The following is a 20226-nucleotide window of genomic DNA, read 5'->3' on the forward strand; positions in this document are numbered from 1 at the left end:
TTTTAAACGTTTAAATGATCTCATCCACAAAGATGGGAAAAAAAACGGTTTAAAAAAAATCATTCCAACTGAATTACTATTCCCACCTAGGCAGAGAAAGTAATTTAAGTTTGGAAAAAGGTAATTTCATCTTTATCTTCATTTTTCTTTTAGTATAAGTTAGAGTGGGTAGATAGAGATTTGTATTTCTGCTTTTCAGTAGTTCCTTGATTTCTTATTATAAAATGAACTTCAACAGAGGAAAGACAATTACAGATAGAACATTAAGTAGCATGAACCCAAGGGTTCAGGAGGATTACTCTATGAGGAGAGACCATTTCAAAACCTCAACAAATCTAGGGCATCTATGTGGCTCAGTCAGGCATCTGCCTTCGGCTCAGGTCATGATCTGAGGGTTCTGGGGTCAAGTCCAGCATCGGGCTCCCTGCTCAGCGGGAAGTCTACTTCTCCCTCTCCCTCTGCCCTTCCTCCCTGTTTGTGCTCTCTCTCTCTCAAATTAATTAATTAATTAATTAAATCTAAAAAAAACCCTCAACAAATCTTATAAGTTTCACCCTTCACCCAGCTTAACCCAGACATTATTATTCTATCTAGAGCTATATAGAGACAAACCCAAGAAACATTGTTCTTCAAGGTGAAATGAACCTTAGCAAGGTCCTTCTCCAGTCGCTTGTTTACAGATGGGGCACCACGACCCGGAGAGGCTGTGTCTTGTCTCACGCCACAGGGGTGTTAGTGGCCATGCTAGCTCAGAACATAAGGATCCTGGTAACACACTGACTGTGTGGCCCTTCCTTCTCAACCATGAATCACTGACCCTGGAAGGAGAGAATAAGACAATTGTGCTACTTACATGTATTTCCTCAATGCTGACAATGAACTCTGTCATGGCATAGTCCTGTTTTCAAGATCTCCAATTTCTCCCCAGTGTCAAGAAATCAGCAGTTCGTAAAAGGTCAAATTTCCTGTACCCTGTTCAAGGGCAAAGGTAGTATCTGAGTGGCCAGCACAGGTTCTGTCCTCTTTGGTAGATGTCAAGAACAGAGCCTATGAGGATTCATTCTCTGTCTGGTCACCACCTTATTCTCCACTTGTCCTGCAGGTCAGAGAACAGGTCCTAGCTCTATCTTTCCACTCTGAGGACACCCCATGGATGCCCACACAGGGCAGCTGCAATGGAGTATAGACACTATCTTTCTGGTTTCCCTCTCCCTTTCTACTCTTTCCCTCTTTCTTTCTGATAATTTTCCCCGGACCCAGATAGCTGAAGTGTAAGGTGTCCTGAATGAGTCCCACACCATATGTTAGTAGCTGAAGGCTCTCTCCACTTTATGTCATACTGGAGACATCTACAGCACAGCCAACCACCAATAGGAGACCTTGCCATCTGAGTTTCCTTAAGTTGCTAATTTGGTAAACTTTCCACTAATAATGCATTTCCATTTTTTTTTAAGTTTCTTTCAGTGGCTGCATTAGCACATTTTACCCTCAAGGCTGTGGTATGATATTCTTTCCTTTTCCTTTTTAGTGATTTATCTGTGATGGTTGCCCTGACGGTCAGACATTATCCTGGTATTGGGGTCCAAGCTGTGACAACAATGTGTAGGTTCTCCACCGACTCTAAAGGAAATTCACTCCACAAACAAGCTTTTAAAATACTAGTTCTTGTTGGTGGCACTCGTTGGTTGTTATTACAAATGTACCTGAGTATTAATATAAACCTATTTTTTTATGGTGGAGAGTTTGAAAAATCTTTTGGCTTACGAAGAGCTATTCCCTTGACATCCACCGGCCTCACCAACTGGCTGGAGTTAGGAGAGAGCTGTTGCAGTAAATCCCGTGTACTGATGGGTGTGCTCAACTGCTGCTAGAGATGCTCAGATGCTGCAAAAAGAGGATGTGTCCCTACTGCTCTTCCCAACTGCAGTTAAAAGATGGCAGATCTGTACCAGAATAACAAAAGCACTCAGATGCTATTGTGAGAATTTGGTTGCCCAAAGTCCTCCAGGAGGTCGCGGGAGTCTGAGAGCCTACTGGATGGAGAGGCCAGGGTCCCATCCATCACCTTCAGAGCAGCATCCTGGGTTGGGGTGCTTCCCCGGTGAGCTCCACAGGGCAAACAGGCATCTCATTTGCATATCTTTGTTGCACTGTTGTATTTTGCACGTCACCACCTGTTTGCTCAAAGGTAGAAGTTCATTAAAATATCCTCCAGCGGGCCTCCTTCCCAGGAGATAGAGTTTTCCTTTTCCCACAGGACCCTCTTCCTGGGCCAGCCCTTACCTTCCGGAAGCCCAGGCAGCTCTTTCTCTTAAGGAAGGAGCATCCCACTCAGAAGCTTCTCCTTTGTTTTCTGAGCCCCTCCTTCTCATTTATATCAAAGTTTAGGTCTTCCTGGACATGCCTATGGTACTCTGATGAACCTCCCTCGATTAACTGTGTGGCTTAGAGTTAAGTGCTTGATTATATTCACAGAAACTTTCGGGTGGACAGTGGGTGTGGCCAGATGGACAATCAACATATCTCTGCAGATCCAAGCTCCGCAGTTGAAAGCTAAGTAACTTTGTTCCCAGGGACTTCTTTCTGGATGCAATGAGCTCTGCCTCCCATGGAGAGAAGTATTTTTCTTTAATATTTCTATGTCACCTCCAGAGACTTCTGGACCTATCTACAGATGGCACCCTGTGAAGAGGAGCCCCAGACATAGTTCACCGGTGTTTGGATGAGCTTTTGAAATTTTCTTAAAAGGTTCCTTGGCTCTCTGAATCAAGTTGTATTTATTTGCCACCCCAAACTAGTATAAAAGTATAATAGTTAGAAATTACGATCACTGTTTCATAATGACACTTTTGACCTTTAATATAGCTTGAGTGGAAATATTTTTCTATGGGAATGGTAACTGTATTTTCTGAAACAAACATCAGGATGCAGATTCTGTCAATAAGTCAAGGTGTTTGAAGAAGATTCTGCCAAAGAATAGCTAAGATGTGCACAGTAATTACAAAAATATATGTTCTCATAATGAATGTTTTAACCTGACTATCCCAACTCCACAAAAACAAAAACAAGATTCCAAGCTTTTCCATTGTTTTTTTTTTTTAAGTTAATTTTAAAGTTGTCACTTAATTTTAGTAGAAAGTTAAATCCTCTCTAAAACTCTCGGGCATTCTGCTTAAGCTGGAGTCTCAGCTTCCCCCTCTGTAATCTGGGGATAATGATGATTCCTGCCCTGCAAGAGTCTTGGGGACTAAATAAGATAATATGTGAAAGTGCTCTGCCATGCAAATTTACTTGTGAGTGATTTATTTCCTTGGAGCATTGACTGGGAACAAGTAAATCACCATAATCACCATTTGCCTCTGTCCACAAGTGAAATATTCATGCCATGAGATAGGCTTTTACCGGAGCTGTACTTTTCCTAAGGAAGCCTGGTGATGTGTGTGTAAAGAGACATTCACGTTTTATAGGCACAGAAATGAAGCTGAGTCTGATTGCTTTGATACCTTGGAGAATATGATTTTGTATTATTAGAATACTAAGTGTTGGGAACCAGTGTAAAACTCACTAACTGTGTTGCTTGGACAAGCCATTGAATTTGTCTGGCCTTCCTTTCCTTATCTGTAGAATGACCGTAGACTAAATGTGGACCTTCCCAACTCCACTGTAGGATGATTTTTGCTGACCTATTGTAGGATGGAGGGTAATGATAGGAAAAGCTACGTAACTGACCCTTTCCACATGCCAGGCTCTCCATGGTTTGTATCTGTTGGCTCATCTATCCTCACTTGCCCTTGGCAAGGACTATTATTATGTTTATATCAAGGATGAGGAAAACGAAGGCAAGGGAGGTTATGTGACTTGGCTAAATCCACACAGTGAAAGTAGTGGAGCTGGGCTATGCACCCAGGCTGTCTGGGTTCAGAGCCAGTAGTTTCAACTGCACCCTATGCTGAGATAAATTATATATACATTAGATTTGCATTCATTTAACTTCTCTGTTTAATCTATGAATGCATTCTTAAAAGAAATTGAAACTTTCCTGCTAAAGTGAAAGTGCCCTATGACAACCCCATTCCTATGCCAAGCCCTTCTCCAGACATAACCACTGATAGACATTTGGTGTGAATCTAATGTGCACTATGGACATATATGACATGTTTGTGTGTGCGTCTCAATCTACATGGCATCAAGCTTCATGCATTGTTCTTTAACAGCTTTCTTCGCTTTGCATTATGTTGAAAAACATACTATTTTCCCTCTTCCTGGCACATGGAAAGGAGTCAATAAGTGTAGTTCATTCTATTGTAGAGCTACACAAAAGTATATTTAACCTGTCACTGTGAGACTGCACAGTCATGAGTACTAGTAAAAATAAGGATCTTTTCATATACAAACTGGACTGAGCTTTTATGTTTATTCTTCTGTGAATTACTTATTCATATTATTTGTCCAGTTTTCTAGTGGCTCATCTCTTTCTTATTAGTTTCTAGGACCTCTTTATATATTCTGGATACTGATACTTTGTTACATATATTGCAATACTTTGTCCTAGTCTGTTGGATGCATTTTTTAAAAAAGTCTTATGTATTGAATGCTTTCTATGTACTAGGCTTTGACATGCATGAGTAATACTTGTAATACTGCAAATTATGTGTTAGTCTCTCCCTCAGTTTCAGAGTAGAACAATATGAGTGGCAAAAGAGAAACGTCTTGCCATCGGTCACACATAAATGGCACCAGGATCACCAGGATTTGAAGACTGCCCGTTTAAATTTAGACCCAGTCTTACTACCATTCTTGACTTTGTCTATTCAAATAGTTCCATGTGGCCAAATGCAATGATTATTTTTTTAAAGATCGGGTCATTCTTCTAATATACAAAAAATACAAATTTTTGAACTTAGCCAGTAAATTCCCCTATTTTCCATTAATGTTATTTGGTGTGACAATTATGCAAGCTGGCCGTAGAAATATAAATCCAACCACAAATGCTTTGAAGGTAGTAGCCAAGTCTTATTCACGGTGCCAGGCCAGAGCCCGCCACAGTACCTACCTCATGGAGGTGCTTGATGAAATGCAAGCTTCACTTGGTGGAGCTCCACAAGGTCCACATGGTGGACTGAATTCTACTTGCCTGGTGTTGTTGCCATGGAAGGATTCATGCTCTTCAGTGTCCATGGGAATGTGTTTCCATTGGTGCATCCCCACCCTGGACTCTAGGCTGAGATCTATGTGAATAGATCCCACTTGCAGAGGGTTGGTCCCCTCTTCCTTTCTACTCATTGCTCCTCCTGAATTCCAGTGGAGTACCTGTGCAGTGCACTTGCCAGCCTGGAGCACTGGGGAAGCCTTGATCAGGGTCACAGAGCAAAGTGGAAGTAGACTGTGTTACCAAGTTTCTCCTCATTTTTTAAAACAATATTTATTTGTTTGTTTCACAGAGAGAGGGGACAAGCAGGGGCAGAGGGAGAAGTAGGGTCCCTGCTCAGCAGGGAGCCCAATGTGAGGCTCTATCTAGGGACTATGGGATCATGACCTGAGCTGAAGGCAGACACTGAACCAACTGAGCCACCCAGGTGCTCCTTGAGTTTCTCTTCAAGAGCTCCTATTCCAGAACATGCCTCACCCATGTCCTTGCAAGATCCATTAGCATCTCAGAGAGTAGGGTAGCCATCATTTTTATTTACTGTCATCAATTCCTGGTCACCTTCCCCTGCCTTCCAAATAATTTTTTAGAAAGATTTTATTTATTTATTCATGAGAGACACAAAGAGAGAGGCAGAGATATAGGCAAAGGGAGAAGTAGGCTCCTCACAGGGAGCTTGATGCGGGACTCGATCCCAGATCCTGGGATCATGACCTGAGCCAAAGGCAGACGCTCAACCACTGAGCCACCCAGGTGCCCCTCCAAATCAGTCTTAAAGGCCCTGCAGGTACTTTCTGCTTTGGTTACATACACTTAGGATCTACCCTTGCTTGATGGACAGATGTGTTCCCCTTGAGGCTGATTCCAAGTAACTCTGGGTTTTCTCTTCTTGCTTACATCTGCACATTTTTTCCCCTAGAAGCTACTGTGCTAGAGAGAGTCTGTATGAGATTAAGATTCTGGGCTTTGGACATACCTCTGAATCGTCTAGCTGTGTGTCATGCAGCAAAAAATGCCTGATATGTAGTAGGCTACATGATAAATCATAACATTCTCTCTCTGGCCCCTTCCCTATACTCATCCTCTTAAAATCCTCTTTGGAAGCAGGGAGGTATTAAAAGAACTCAAATGTCACCTTCTCTATAAAATTTCCCCCCAAACTCAGCCTAGCCCCTGCTCACCTATCAAAATTGATCACTTTCCTCCCCTGCCTTGTCACTGCAGTTTCTCCTTCCTGGTACAGCTCTTATCTGATGCCACTAGAGTGAGTGGTTCATTTCTGTCTCCCACCTTAGACGGTAAGCTTCAGAAGACCGGCCCCTCTCACTCAGTAGGTATTCCCAGCACCTAGCATGCCAGCAGGGAGCGGTCATCTCACTGAAAGTATGAAGGAAAGACAGAAGGAAAAAGGACATGGGGGAAGTGGGGCTGGGTTCTGGGGAGAGGGAGCAGGTGCCAACAGAGCCGGAGAACAATAGCCAATGGGTTATTTGGGGTTGGCAGAGGGAGCAGCGGAGTGTGGGCCAGCGGTGATGGAGATGTGTGGCTGGACAGAGGTGGTGGGGTGAAGGCCAACCAGCCCTACAGGTGCTTCACCCCAATGCCTGGAATTCCACTGGACTCGGGATCCTGCACTGCCACTTGTGATTTCTTCTCAAATCTCAGTGCCATCAACGAGACACGACTGGCCAGGCCTCTCACAGCGGGTCGTGCTGGGACTGGAGGGAGCAACGCCCGGGTGAGGAAGCGGGTGGAGGGCAGGGAGTCAGCTCACAGCCAGGACCGGAGCCCAGGTGCCTGGCTGGCGAGCAGGGCCCTCTGGCCCCGTGGGGCTGCAGAACAGGACCCCGCCCAGGGGCTGCGCAGGAATTCTGCTAGCGCGCACACAAAGCCCCACTCACGGCCAGCTCCGAGGAGGGCCACCTGAACTGGATGCTGAGAAACAGGAAACAACCAAGCCACGAAGTAAGCTGATCCGAGTGTTGAAAAGATAATTTGTCCAGAAACAGACCCCTGGTGAAGCTTCACTGTGTTATTTATTAGCTAAGGGCAGGAGTCTGCAAATGACGGTTGCTGGGCCCATTACTGGGAGATCTTTAAGGCCATTAGGGACTCAAATATCAGGAACGAAGTCACCTCCGTCTCTAGGATTCTTAGCTCCTTTTCTGGGAAGGTTTTTCGGATATGAAATCAGTCCTTGGGAAACCAGCCTCTTTCCCTCACAATTCTACTTCTTTACACAAGAAACCTTTGGGGTGCTGCAAAGGAGAGGGAGAGGGGGGAAAGAGGTAGTGCCCATGGCGGAGCTCACATCCTCCTGGGCGCCCCAGACAGGCAGGTCTCACTGGTCCAGTTTCCCTCTGGGGCAGCGCCGGGGTCCCCACAGTCATCCTTCCAAAGCCCCCGAAGCGTGGCCAGGCATTGGGCCCTGAGCAAAGGAGAAGCTTTTCCTGGCCAGGTTTCTCTCTCTCTTTCTTTCTTTCTTTCTTTCTTTCTTTCTTTCTTTCTTTCTTTCTTTCTTTCTTTCTTTCTTTCTTTCTTTCTTTTTTCTTTCTTTCTTTCTTTCTTTCTTTCTTTCTTTCTTTCTTTCTTCTTTCTTTCTTCTTTCTTTCTTTCTCTTTTTTAAGATTTTACTTATTTATTCATGAGAGACAGAGAGAGAGAGAGAGAGAGACAGAGGCAGAGACACAGGCAGAGGGAGAAGCAGGCTCCATGCAGGGAGTCCGAGGCAGGACTCGATCCCGGGTCTCCAGAATCAGGCCCTGGGCTGAAGGCGGCCCTAAACCGCTGAGCCACCCGGGCTGCCCCCGGCTGGGTTTCATGGCAGGTGAGAATTCAGCTCTTCCGTCCACAGGAGACACACCAGAGCCCCCCAGTCCCTGGCACAGTGGCCGCCAGCAAGACAATGACACCAGCAGATGCAGGCCGGGGCAAGCAGAGGACAGAGAGCATCGCGTGTCCCAGCCGCTGTCATCGCACTACTGCTCCATGAGGTGAAGCTCTATCACCTCTGAGGCTCAGCTCCCTAATCCACAAAGCTAAGGAGATCCTGGAGCAGATAGACCCCCCAAATGCCTGCCTTGAGACCAGCTACACCACAAGCCCTTGGGCTACTTGTTGATGTCGATGGCATCTCTGGAAAGATACCAAGAAACCGACACCCGGGTCTGCTTCTGGAAAGAGGGCCTGGGGACAGGACAAGGCATTGGAAGGAAACCTTCCGGTACATAAATACTCTTATTTATTTTATTTTATTTTTTTAGCTTTTGAGTTTTATACCGAACACATGCAAACAGCTGTTCAGTAATAACTAAAACAATTCACATTTAAAACAAGATGAACCACATGTAGAGATTACCAGCCTGAACTTCAGTCCAATCGAATCAAAATAGCCAGAGAGGAAACAGGGCAGTGTTTTTAACCAATTCTCCAAGGTGACTCTGATGTCAGGTTCAAGGACCCCTGTCCCCGAGGACACCTCTTCGGTCCCACCCAGGACCACCGCCCAGGTGGCTCAGCAGTTTAGCGCTGCCTTCAGTCCGGGGCCTGATCCTGGAGACCCGGGATCGAGTCCCACATCAGGCTCCCTGCATGGAGCCTACTTCTCCCTCTGCCTGAGTCTCTGCCTCTCTCTCTCTCTCTCTCTCTGTGTCTCTCATGAATAAATAAATAAAATCTTAAAAAAAAAAAAGAAAACTAAGCTCTGAGAGGGGCAGGGATGGGGCCGAGTCACACTGTTGCTCAGAAGCAGAACAGCAAGTAAAAGCAGATCTCCAAGCCATGACACCCTCACCCTCAGCCCGCTGCAGGCCCCAGCCTCTTTCCCTCACAATTCTACTTCTTTACACAAGAAAGACTTTCCTCATCTCAGATCCCTTGCCCTTCAAACCCTGCTTTCTTTAAGCTAATCTGGTAAACCGAGTGATGATGTGTTTAGTGGGTACTAATGGGCTAATGTGTTCTATTAAAAGACGCTGCTTGAACCCTTCTGGAAACATTTGCAATTAATGGCTACGTTTTACTTCTGTAAAGTAATATGGGGGATTCAGTATAACAAGTTTCCAAAAAATTCTATTCCAGGTGGCAGAGGAGAAAAAGCATTGGACTAAAATCCTGAAATCTGAGTTGAAAGGTTTACCGTGTGGAAGTCATTTCTCTTTTTTTTTTTTTTTTGGCTCATTTTCTACATCTGTGAAATGAAGGTATTAGACCGAATAATCTCAAAGGTCCCCTTTAACTCTTAAAATCCCATTATACAGCCCTGTCTAAATCTTCCTTTTCTGGCTAAATCCATACTTTCAACAACAGGCATTGGAAAATACCATTGTCCCTTTGGAGACTAGTTCCTGGTGACACTGAATATTTTGCAGCTCTGAGCACTGGGAGCATGGGTTTTGCTGTTTCAGGATCAGGTGGGGTGGCAAAGGGGACCATTTGGTACAAATTCCGTCTTGGTCACACGAAAGAAGAAGAGCTTGGGGTTCACTAAAAGAAAATGAAACCAAACAAAAATTACAGATGGAAGACAGTCGGCTTGAGTTGGAGGGTACCCAGCACGGGAAGCATGAACACACCTGGTCTCTAGTGATTTCTGTTCCTACTGAGGGAGGAGAGCCAGGTATGTGTCTGAGAAAAGGATGGTCAAGAAGAGAGGCTCTATTTTTCATTCCCTTACAAGGCCTCCTCTAACAGCTGGGATAAGAGGCCTTGATCTGAGGCTTCTGCGAAAATGCAAGCGTCCCTAGAGAGGTAATACTCAGTTCTCATCAGCCGTATACCCCTGAGTACATATGGATTTATCAAACCTTTTCATGAGCAGGAGTTTTCTTTATTGTGGTAAAATACGCATGACATACAACGTGCCACGTTAACCATGTTTGAGTGTATCGTTCTGTGGCATTAAGCACATTCCTTATTGTGTTATCAACACAACCATCCATCTTCGGAACATTTCATCCTTTCCAACTGACACTTTGAACCCATTACATAATAACTCCCCATTTCCTCCTCCCCCAGCCCCAGCCACCACCACTCCACTTTCTGTCTCTATGGACTTGACTCTTTAAGAACCTCATATAAGCGGAACCAGGCATTATTTGTTCTTTTGGGCCTTGCTTCTCTCACTTAGCATAACCTCCTTAAATTTCATCCACGTTGTAGCATATGTCAGAGTCTCTTTCCTTTTTAAGGCTGGATAATATACCATTGGGTGGATACACTACACCTGAAAACATGGATGTACAAGTATCTGTTCGATTCCTGCTATGACCAGATTTGAATAAGGGTGGGAGGACCCTATCTGGCAGGTTAGGGCACTGAGAACCTAGGGTTTTCCTGGCCTTTCCATAGAGTGAGTCCTCTGCCCTCATCCCCTCAGATCTGTTCATACCTTGGCATCCACCATGGCAGAAGGAGGTCCACCCACCAGTGAACCCTCCCTGGTGGATGGCTGTGTCCACCACTCCCAGACTTTCCTTCCTGACCACGGAGAGCCTGGCCAAGCACAATTTGGTGGCTGTGGGGACCTTCCTACCTCCTCAGCTGAGGACATGGATGTGTGACTCAAACTCATGTACCAGCACATCTTCCAAAGTCTTAATGACCTTCAAAATAGGAAAGAATTTAATTGGAGGGTATGGGAACTTCTCTCCTAGAGTAGGGCTTTAAAGGTTACCAAAACATTTCTGAACAATGTGTTGAATAGACAAGACTAAAATTGTGGTTTAGTTTCCTGAAAAGAATTCCTGACAAACTAATTTGTTACGAAGTCCTTGATATCGCTGAGGGTAAGTGGAAAAAAATAAAGGACAAGTGTTTCCAATATGCATGTGGCTTTGCGCATTAGTTTATTTGTTATCTTTGAGCGAGAAATGAAAAAAAAAAAAAAGCCAAATCAGAATCCTGGATCATTGTGGCCCTTGGGATTGAATGAGTTTCCAAGGTGGTTTTATTTTCCCTGGGTTTTTTAAGGTTATCAATTCTTCTTGTGGGCAAGCTAGTTTGTAAGAATAACAGTTTCTTGTGGGAATAAAACAGAACAAACAGGCAGCAGAAGAAAGTGTTCTGGGCATTTTTCAGTTTTATTCTCTGTGGTCCTTTGGGCTTAGCTGGTTTTACCAAGGCCCTTGCTTAGGGGAGGGTTCTTGTTCTCAATGTCTGGGCCAGAGCTGCTCCCACTCCCCTGAAAATGCCCCATTGAGGAATCACAGTTTGTAGCTTTGGGGAGAGGCGATGTCTTCCCACAACGTTATTCTTCTAAAGGTGTCACCATCCCCTTCCTGAGAACCTTGGCTTTAATCGAAGTATTCAAACAGACAGGTGATTCTCTCCCCCACACCTAAGCAAAAACACCGCCGGGTTCTCTGAGCTCAGTAGCAATGATAACCACAATAATATTATTGTAATAATAACCTAAACATAGCAAACACTTGTTCTGCACAAGGTGGCATAAGCATCTTCTAAGTTAGCGTTTGCCTCCTTCCCCAACTTGTCCCGACTCGCTACAAGTTCTTTTAAACAAATGGGAACCAGGACACCATCTTCTGTATTGGGAAATCTCTAGATCTCAGTGCCAGAACAGGCAGAGCAGAACTAACTGGGCACAGAACCAGATAATCACCCACCAACCTTCCAGCATTCACCAGAGTTCCTGATTCCAATCCCACCATTTATTTAAAGCCACCACTGTGCAGGTGTCCTCCTGCCTGGCTTCTGCATAGGAACCCAAGCCACGGATGTGCTGGGCCAAACCCAAGGGACTGTGAAATTTACTATCTCTATGGGACTATAGGTCTCTTGAATACTGATTTATTTATTCATTTTTATTAAGGGCTACCATTTTTTGAGCTCTTACAATGGACATTATTAAGCATTTTACGCACATTTTCTTATTCCATTCTCATGACAACTGTGTGAGGTAGGTAATTTTATTGCCCCATTTTCCACGTAAGGAAACTGAGGTTAACTAATTTTTCAAGGGCACACAGCTAGTGAGCACTGGAATACTCTAGAATTCTCTTTCCTTTGTCCATTGGAGAAGCTCTTTATGTTACTAACTTAACTGTTACTAACAGCTCCTAACTCCAATTCCTGGAATTAGACTGTGTCAGATCTGAACTTAAAAGAGTAGACATGTGATGGGTGGACACCAGTACACACACACACACACAGTCATAGTCCCCAGCCTTTGTCTGACAAGCTCTTGTCCCCACCACCCCTCGGCAGGGAGGGCACAGCATTTCTTTTAGCACACACAATTAAGGGCTGGGAGTGGCCGTTGTTGCAGGCTCTGGGAGTGTTTGTGGGCATCACACCTCCCTCTGGGCCACTGGGGAGCATGAGCTAATTGTACTAACAAGTGGCATCTGGAATTTATCCAATTTTACTCGAATTCTGTGTTGTTTATGAATGAACCTAACTTGGGAAGTGGAGACTGGGATCTCAGCTGTTCAACATACAGCCCCTTCCCTTGGGCTTGCCAAGCTTTGGCAAACTGAAGAGGGACTATGGGCTCTTGTTCATTGTTACTTGGCTACCCTCATGGGAATCTTTGAAAAGTTCTCCCTCTAGGCCACCAACCAAGAGGAACTGAGAAACGTTCTACACTATCCTTCCATAAATTGGACATTTCTCCTTGGAACTGGAAAGAGAGAGGACTTCCTAAGGTCCTGGAATCACTGCGTTTGACTCCAGGTAGGGTAGGGACTGGAGCTCAGGAGTGTTTGGGCTTGGAGTACTTTTTTATGCTGTTCATAATATAAAATATGAAGTCCACTGCACATCTCTGAAAACAGACTAGGGAAACCACGCCGTAGAAGAAATGAGGCACCTCGAGCCCACTTGATAAGTAACATGTATTTCATGAGAGGGAGAGGAGGGACAGGGACCTGCCTTTGAGAAACAAACCAAAAAAGCAAGGCTCAAAGACCTTGAAACCATTAAGAGGCGCTCACGCTCCAGCAGGAAGGGGGCCCGGGCCAGGCTGGTTTCAGGTTCCTCCTTGCTACATAGATAAATGGCCAAAGGAAACATTATCTAAGCAGTTTCACATCAAAGGCTACATGGCAAGCTGATCTTCCTTTTAATCTGGCCAATAACCAAGTGAGAATGAGACAATGTACGTGTTTAGGAAGAAGGCTCATGCGGTTCTGGAGTGGACTTTCCCATGCTCTCATTCCCAGCCGTCTCCACCGAGGAGCTGTTGTTGTGTAAGACATTCGGGGCGGCCCCGGCAGCCTGCGGGCCTCGTAATCACCCCACGCGGTGTCTGAACAATGTGTTGACTACACAGGACTGAAACTTGGGGAACGGTCGGAGCTGCATGCGTTCCCCCTTGCTCCTAGCTGGCTTGCCTCCAGGCAGGGAGTCTTATCCTGGAGAGTCAGGGTCTATAGGATGGCCTCAAAGCTGGGTGAGAAATGGCAAATTCTGGTGTCCTAGGGACTGATTGGCAAAGCAACAGTCACTTTGTTAGGACTTTCTGTAGCTTAGAGCTGTGTGCGTGGCATGATGTCTCTGAGCAACTGAAGAAACAGATGGTCCGTGATGTTGAACTGCCTGCACCGCACTGTGAGATAGACAGGGCGGGGATGACCACCTCCATCCCACTGGGAGGTGGAGGCCCAGCGAAGTGAAGGGACTTACCCAGAGACACACAGCTCGTAAAGGCACCGGAGGGAGAAGTGCTGATCACTCCTCCGACCCTCTGAGGCAATGTGCTTTTCACTCTTGCCACATTGCTGAGTCAGCTGCTTCTCTGTGAGCCAAGCTGTCACTCTGGGTTACCAACACGAGGACGTGGGAAAAGGTCTACCTGACTCTTCCATAAACTGGATGGATGTGCCTGGCGAGGAGTTACAGTGAGAGAGCAAAGCAGCGGGCCTTCAGCTGTGAGCTTCACAAGGGTCGGGCCTGTGCCCAGCTTGCCCTGTGCTCCCGCGTTGTGCCAGCTGCTGGCATCATAAACATTTGTGGAGGGAAGGAAGGGAAGAGAAGGGGGTGTAGAAGAGGCGGGTGGTGTCTCAGGGCCACCGGTCTGCAGTGCTCTTCCCTGACCAGGTGACAGTGACCCCCGGGAACAGCGATAGGACTTTGTGGAACGTGTGTCTTCCAGCCTCATCTTGGCTGCGTTCGTTTCCCACCTTTGTTTCCTTTTCTTCATCTTTTTTCTTTTTTTTGTCCTGTTTTTAATTCATGTGCTGTCGTCGTTGTTGTTTCTATCATTCTTGTTATATTTTAAGCATTTGATTGGCTTCAAATATTTCGGGGATATTAGTCAACCAAAGAAGCCACAAAAAACAAAACAAAACAAAAAAACAAAACCAACCTAGAAAAACTAAGAAGTGACTATATAAATGCAGGTAATTGGCAATGAGCATTTCCGTTCTGCCCGCAGCTGCAACCCTGCCCCACCAGCAGAGGATGCAGCCAGTATTAAAACTGCCTGGAGATTTTTCCCGGGAGTCCTGCTATCCCTCCTCCCTGCACCTTCCCCAATGCTACCCACATTTTTTTGTTTGTTTTTGTTTGTTTGTTTGTTTGTTTTCATTGCCAGTATCATTTATTAATAACAGCTGAAGAGATCTGTTGCTTTTTAAATTTTTATTGGAGTTCAATTTGCCAACATATAGCATAACACCCAGTGCTCATCCCACCAAGTGCCCCCTCAGTGCCCATCACCCAGTCACCCCAACCCCCCGCCCACCTCCCTTTCCACTACCTCTTATTCATTTCCCAGAGTTAGTGTCTCTCATGTTTGTCACCCTCACTGATATTTTCACTCGTTTTCTCTCCTTTCCCTTTTTTTCCCTTTAACTAATTTTTATATTCCTCAAATGAATGAGACCATATAATGTTTGTCCTTTTCCGATTGACTTATTTCACTCAGCATAATACCCTCCAGTTCCATCCATGTGGAAGCAAATGGTGGGTATTTGTCGTTTCTAATGGCTGAATAATATTCCTTTGTATACATAGACCACAGCTTCTTTATCCATCTTTTGATGGACACTGATGCTCCTTCCACAGTTTGGCCATTGTGGACATTGCTGCTATAAACTTCGGGGTGCAGGTGTCCCGGCGTTTCACTGCATCTGTATCTCTGGTGTAAATCCCCAAGAGTGCAATTGCTGGGTCGTAGGGCAGGTCTATTTTTAAGTCTTTGAGGAACCTCCACACAGTTTTCCAGAGTGGCTGTACCAGTTCACATTCCCACCAACAGCGCAAGAGGGTTCCCCTTTCTCCACATCCTCTCCAACATTTGTTGTTTCCTGTCTTGTTAATTTTCCCCATTCTCACTGGTGTGAGATGGTATCTCATTGTGGTTTGATGCTTATTCCGAGGCCAGCTTCCTCCTCCTGACCTCCGCCAGCTAATCCAGCTTGAGTTTCTTCTAACCTAAGGTGGCGTTTATTGACTGGGAGCTCACATCCTCTTTCCATGGGGCCCTGGGATGGGCAAGAGCACGGAGCAGGATAGGTGAGAGTAGGGCAGGTCACACGAAGTCACTGGCCTGCGCTGGTGCCCAGGAGAGGCAGGAACTGTAGCGGCAGATGCTGAGCATGGTGGGGAGCTCCAGGGAAGGCCTCCTAGCTCGTGGCATGAAGCACACGCATGGCAGTAGCCACTTATCACCTCTCTCAATTCACCGCCACCACCCGACTCTACTTTGTAAAGGAAGAGATAAATTCAAAACCCCTCAGTGCAGGGCTCCTAAACCATCCCCATCCTCTCAACCTCTTGGCTGCCTGCCCTCTTCTTAAGCCCTCTTCCCTGGGTTTCTAGAGTGTACACTTAACATGATTTCCTCCCAGGTCTCTGCCTACTGCCTCCATTTGTCTCACTCGGCCTCCTCCTCCTTGGCCGGGTTTTGTTTTTATTCTTGCATTCTCTGTACATAGAGCCATCACTCTCATGGTCATGTCACAGTCCAGTCCCCCGAGCCAGGTTCTAATCTCTTATCTCCAACTGCCTGCAGGTCTGTCTGGATATTCCTTCATCAATCCCACAATTGTTCGTCCAAAGTCAAAAGTCAAGATCTCTTTCCAAAACCTCTTTACATGTGTTTGACTTTTGGGCAGTGGCACTGCCATTTCCTTCTCAGGCTTAAAGACATACTCATTCACTTTTCATCCTTTCAAATTCATTCACTGAGTTCTGGTGACTTCCCCACTGATTTGATTCCTTCCTCTCCATCCCATGACTGAGTCAGGACCACACCAAACTCATCCTGCAATCGGATCTGCTTCTCCTGCCATCCACATCCATACCGCTCCTGAACAGTATGCTTTCAACACTTCCTTGTCATTCTCTGGCCCCAAAAGCACCACGGACCCCCCATTTTTCATTAGAGTACCATGAAGCTCTGGCTGACCTCCAGGGGACAATTGGAACAACTGCGGGCACGTGGTGCCTGACACATCTCATGATCACATGAGCATGCCTCACCTCACCTCTGCATCTCTGCACAATACTGTTTCACAAGAGCGCCTTCTTCCTGCCACCTTGCTTGTTAGAATTACAATCCTTCCTGAAGCTCAGTTCAAAACCCACATCTTCTGCCAGCTTCTTGGATTGTCCTTTTTTCTTGGGCATCTTCCTGTTTTACCACACAGTACAGTCGTATTTACTGTTTCTCTCGGTTCCTTAGTCCCTACATTGTAATATTCTTGTCCTTTATTATCTAAAAGGTCATGAAAAAGCATGAAACCATCAATATGAAGGCACTGAAGGTGTTTTGGAGGAAAAGGTATAGTGGGAATCTCAGGGGTTACAGTAAAAAAAAAAAAAAAAAAAAAAGACCGTGAATATATAGGGCTGATGGTAAATGATCAATGTCTCCGTGTAAGTTTCATTAGTGACATTTGTAACACGGTCTTCTTTTGCCTTTTTGTTGGTACCATAAAGGGATGAGATTTGAGGAATTTTATGCTTTGAAGAACCATCAAATTTTATTTATCTTATTCTGGATTCCTGTTATTTATAAATTCTACAATGCCACCTTCCAGATGACCTTTCAATGATTCCTCTATGCCCATCCCATTCTCGTTTTCTTCCTGAGGGCCCAAGATAACGGACATGGGGTAGATCCATGGGGAGCCCACATCGTCTATCTCAGAGTCTATCCCAGTGCCCTGGGCACCACGTGCCCCAGCCTCAGTTCGTTCATCTGAGGGACAAGATATCAGCGGTCAGAGCAGCACATGTCTCCCCAAGTCTGATTCCCTTTGTGGCCGACTAACTCTTCAGTTTTTGTTTTGTCTCACTCGACCAGGACTCGGGTGGAGATTCTAAGGAAGGGACATGCAGGTCTGGAGAGTGGAAACCACTCCCCAAAAGCTCTACTCTGAGAACGTGGAGAAAGCAAACAAGCTCTGGTTGGTAATACAGCTGCAAAAATAGCGCAGCAGGTTGTCAGCTTTTGACTCCATCTCACCACGGTAAATAAAAATAAAGCTACTGCCAAGTGCCATCAGCAATGCGAGCTCTGCCGTGTAGCCCACGACTCTCAGGACTAGGCCCTAAACACTCTTTTACGTTTTAGCTTTCACAGAGGCTGTTTTGAATGAAAACAGTCATCTCATAGATCTCATACCTGATTGCACTTGTTTGCCACACAAAACTGTATGTATAGACAGATCTTAAATAGTGTCAGAAAACAAGGGCCTTGTTTACTCTGCTGCATTCTGGTAAAATACACTCTCGCAGACTTCTGCTCAGTAACCAGAGAAAACGGCACAGCTGAAAAACCCAGCAGCTGAGAGAAGGACCCAAATATACTCCGTATGACACAAAGATTTATAAACACAGCCACATAATCCCAAGGAGTACACAATATAAATGCTTTATTGCTAGCACAGAGGTTTCTTTTTAAGTAAATTAAAAGAAATAAATCTTCATTTTCACATTCTATATTGCAGTCGAAAAGGTAACTAGCTGGTTAATGGGTATGTTCACTTGGACACAGGCTATAGGAGGAGAGCATGACATTCACATGGAAGGATTCAGAAGCATGGCATCTCTCGAGGCATCGGGCCACTGAATGCACTGTCGTTTGTAGAGAACAGCAAATGGAGCTTCCTTTTAAACATCATGAATAGACGAGACTTATAAATAGAAAACTGGTCTGGTGAGAAAGCAGAAACCCATTACATACAGAAGGCTACCTACGTGCGGTCCATATTCCGTGTACTCTAGGTTATGTTTGGTACTTTTAAATAAATGATCTTCATCTAGGTTACAGACTGGATTGGGTTCAGCAACCAGGAAAAGGGAAGGAGGAGAGGACGGTGACACTGTCTGTCAACGGGTGGATGAGCTGGAGAGTGGAAGAGGAAGTGCGTGGCTGGGGGAGAGGGAGAGGGACTGCTTTGCCAGGAGGGAAAAGCACGCGTGGACGAGGCACAGGACGTGACGGCTGAGCTCTGGTGGAGCGTGGTCATCGTGGCACGCTGCAGCTCTGCAAATGGAAACGGGAACCTCCGGGCTTGGCCGGATTTTCCAAGGTTACTGCCAGTGGATTTAGGGCACGATAGGCCGGAGTGACACCCAGAGCACTGGGAGTAGCGGTGTAGGTGCAGAGGGGCGGGAGGGAGAGCAGGGGGCAGAAGCAGCCAGTGGAGTCCCTCCGCAGAGACAATTCACTTCATGAGAACTGTCAGCTAGGATTGAAAATGAACTTATTTCTGCAAGGCCCCCAGCATTACTTTTTACCAAATTCTTGAGCCTCCCCGATTCGTTTTGGGGTTGATTGGTAAGAGAGGCTTTGGAAAAAGATCTTATCAATTTATGAAAAACAACCCGCCCCCCTGCCTTATTCCAGAATCACCCAGAAGGAAGGAAACACACACGCACACCCACACACCCTAAAACCCAAGCAGCAAGCTCAGAAGCCGCAAGCTGCACGTGACGATCTCTGGATCTCCATCTTCCTGATCTTTCACTCCTGTCTTGTACGGATGTGAGAAAGCCAGGCTGGGTCAAGGAGCACCCCAAGGTCTCAGTTCTTGGTACATCTGCAGCGTACCAGCTCCTGGCAGTCTCAGTCTGGTCTGGCTCTAACTAAAACCATTTCATGTTTTGCTTTGAAGAAGTGGATAACATGAAATGGTAATTTGGCTGCAAGACCTTGGAAAATTGTTCCCGGCCCAAACATCTGCCCCAAATGAGCTCAGTTGAGAGATCTCCTTGGACGGGTGGGAGGAGTGGGTGAGTGGGGAGAGGCTGGAAGGGGATAAAGGGAGACAATGGAAAGATGACCTCTCCTCAGGAGGAAAGTTCCTTGGGATAAAAGGAACTGCCCATCACGACGGAAAGGGGGACTGGAGGTACCCGACAGTGACGCCTCCTGCCTCCGTCCCACTCTCCCCAATATTTGGTATCATGAAGGTGATCCCTTACAGAGTGCCAGGAAACCGGGCCCACACGGTCGGCTTTCGTTATGCGATGACGGCCTGGCCTACGTGTCGTTATTTAAATCTTTAAATAAGGACCGAGTATGGACTTTGGATTCCTGAGAGCCGGGCCCCCCAGGGAGAGCAGAGAGGGAGAGTCCTGCGGGCTGGCCTCCACCGTCCTCCTTGGCCTTCTTAGGAGTTCTTCTGGGGGATCTTTACTGTCACCGTCTTCACCTCGGAGTACTCTCGCAAGCCGAACTCCCCCCTGAAAGGCAGAAACAGGCAGCGTCAGGCACCAGGGCCCCGGCAGCCTGGCGTGGCCCTTCAGCACCTGCACCCAGCAGCCCTGGGGGTCCAGGGAGAAACGTCTAACGAGTGGCCAGCCCAGCCCTCCTCTGAGGAGCGGAGAGCCGTCATGTCACGAGCAGCGACCGTTTTTTTTTTTTTTTTACCAATTTATTATTATTATTATTATTATTATTTAATATTTTTTATTTATTCTTTGGGGGGGGGGGCAGAGACACAGGCAGGCAGAGGGAGAAACAGGCCCCATGCAGGGAGCCCGACACGGGACTCGATCCTGGGTCTCCAGGATCACACCCTGGGCCGAAGGCAGGCGCTAAACTGCTGAGCCACCCAGGCTGCCCAGGATTTTTTTTTTTTTAAAGGTTTTATTTATTTTTTCCT

At 46.1% G+C, this 20226-nt stretch overlaps 1 protein-coding gene across 1 annotated transcript in view; it reads right to left on the reverse strand.

The window, feature by feature from the left end:
* Nucleotides 1–17971: 17971 nt before the first annotated feature.
* ALDH1A2 (aldehyde dehydrogenase 1 family member A2) overlaps nt 17972–20226 on the reverse strand; it is a 95826-nt gene continuing 93571 nt past the window's right edge. The window contains exon 13 of the mRNA XM_077881249.1: nt 17972–19804. Coding sequence (XP_077737375.1) covers nt 19732–19804 — 73 coding nt within the window. The 3' untranslated portion in view covers nt 17972–19731. The remainder of the gene's footprint in view (nt 19805–20226) is intronic.

Source organism: Canis aureus, chromosome 32 (assembly GCF_053574225.1).
Source record: "Canis aureus isolate CA01 chromosome 32, VMU_Caureus_v.1.0, whole genome shotgun sequence".
In the NCBI taxonomy this organism is placed as follows: domain Eukaryota; kingdom Metazoa; phylum Chordata; class Mammalia; order Carnivora; family Canidae; genus Canis; species Canis aureus.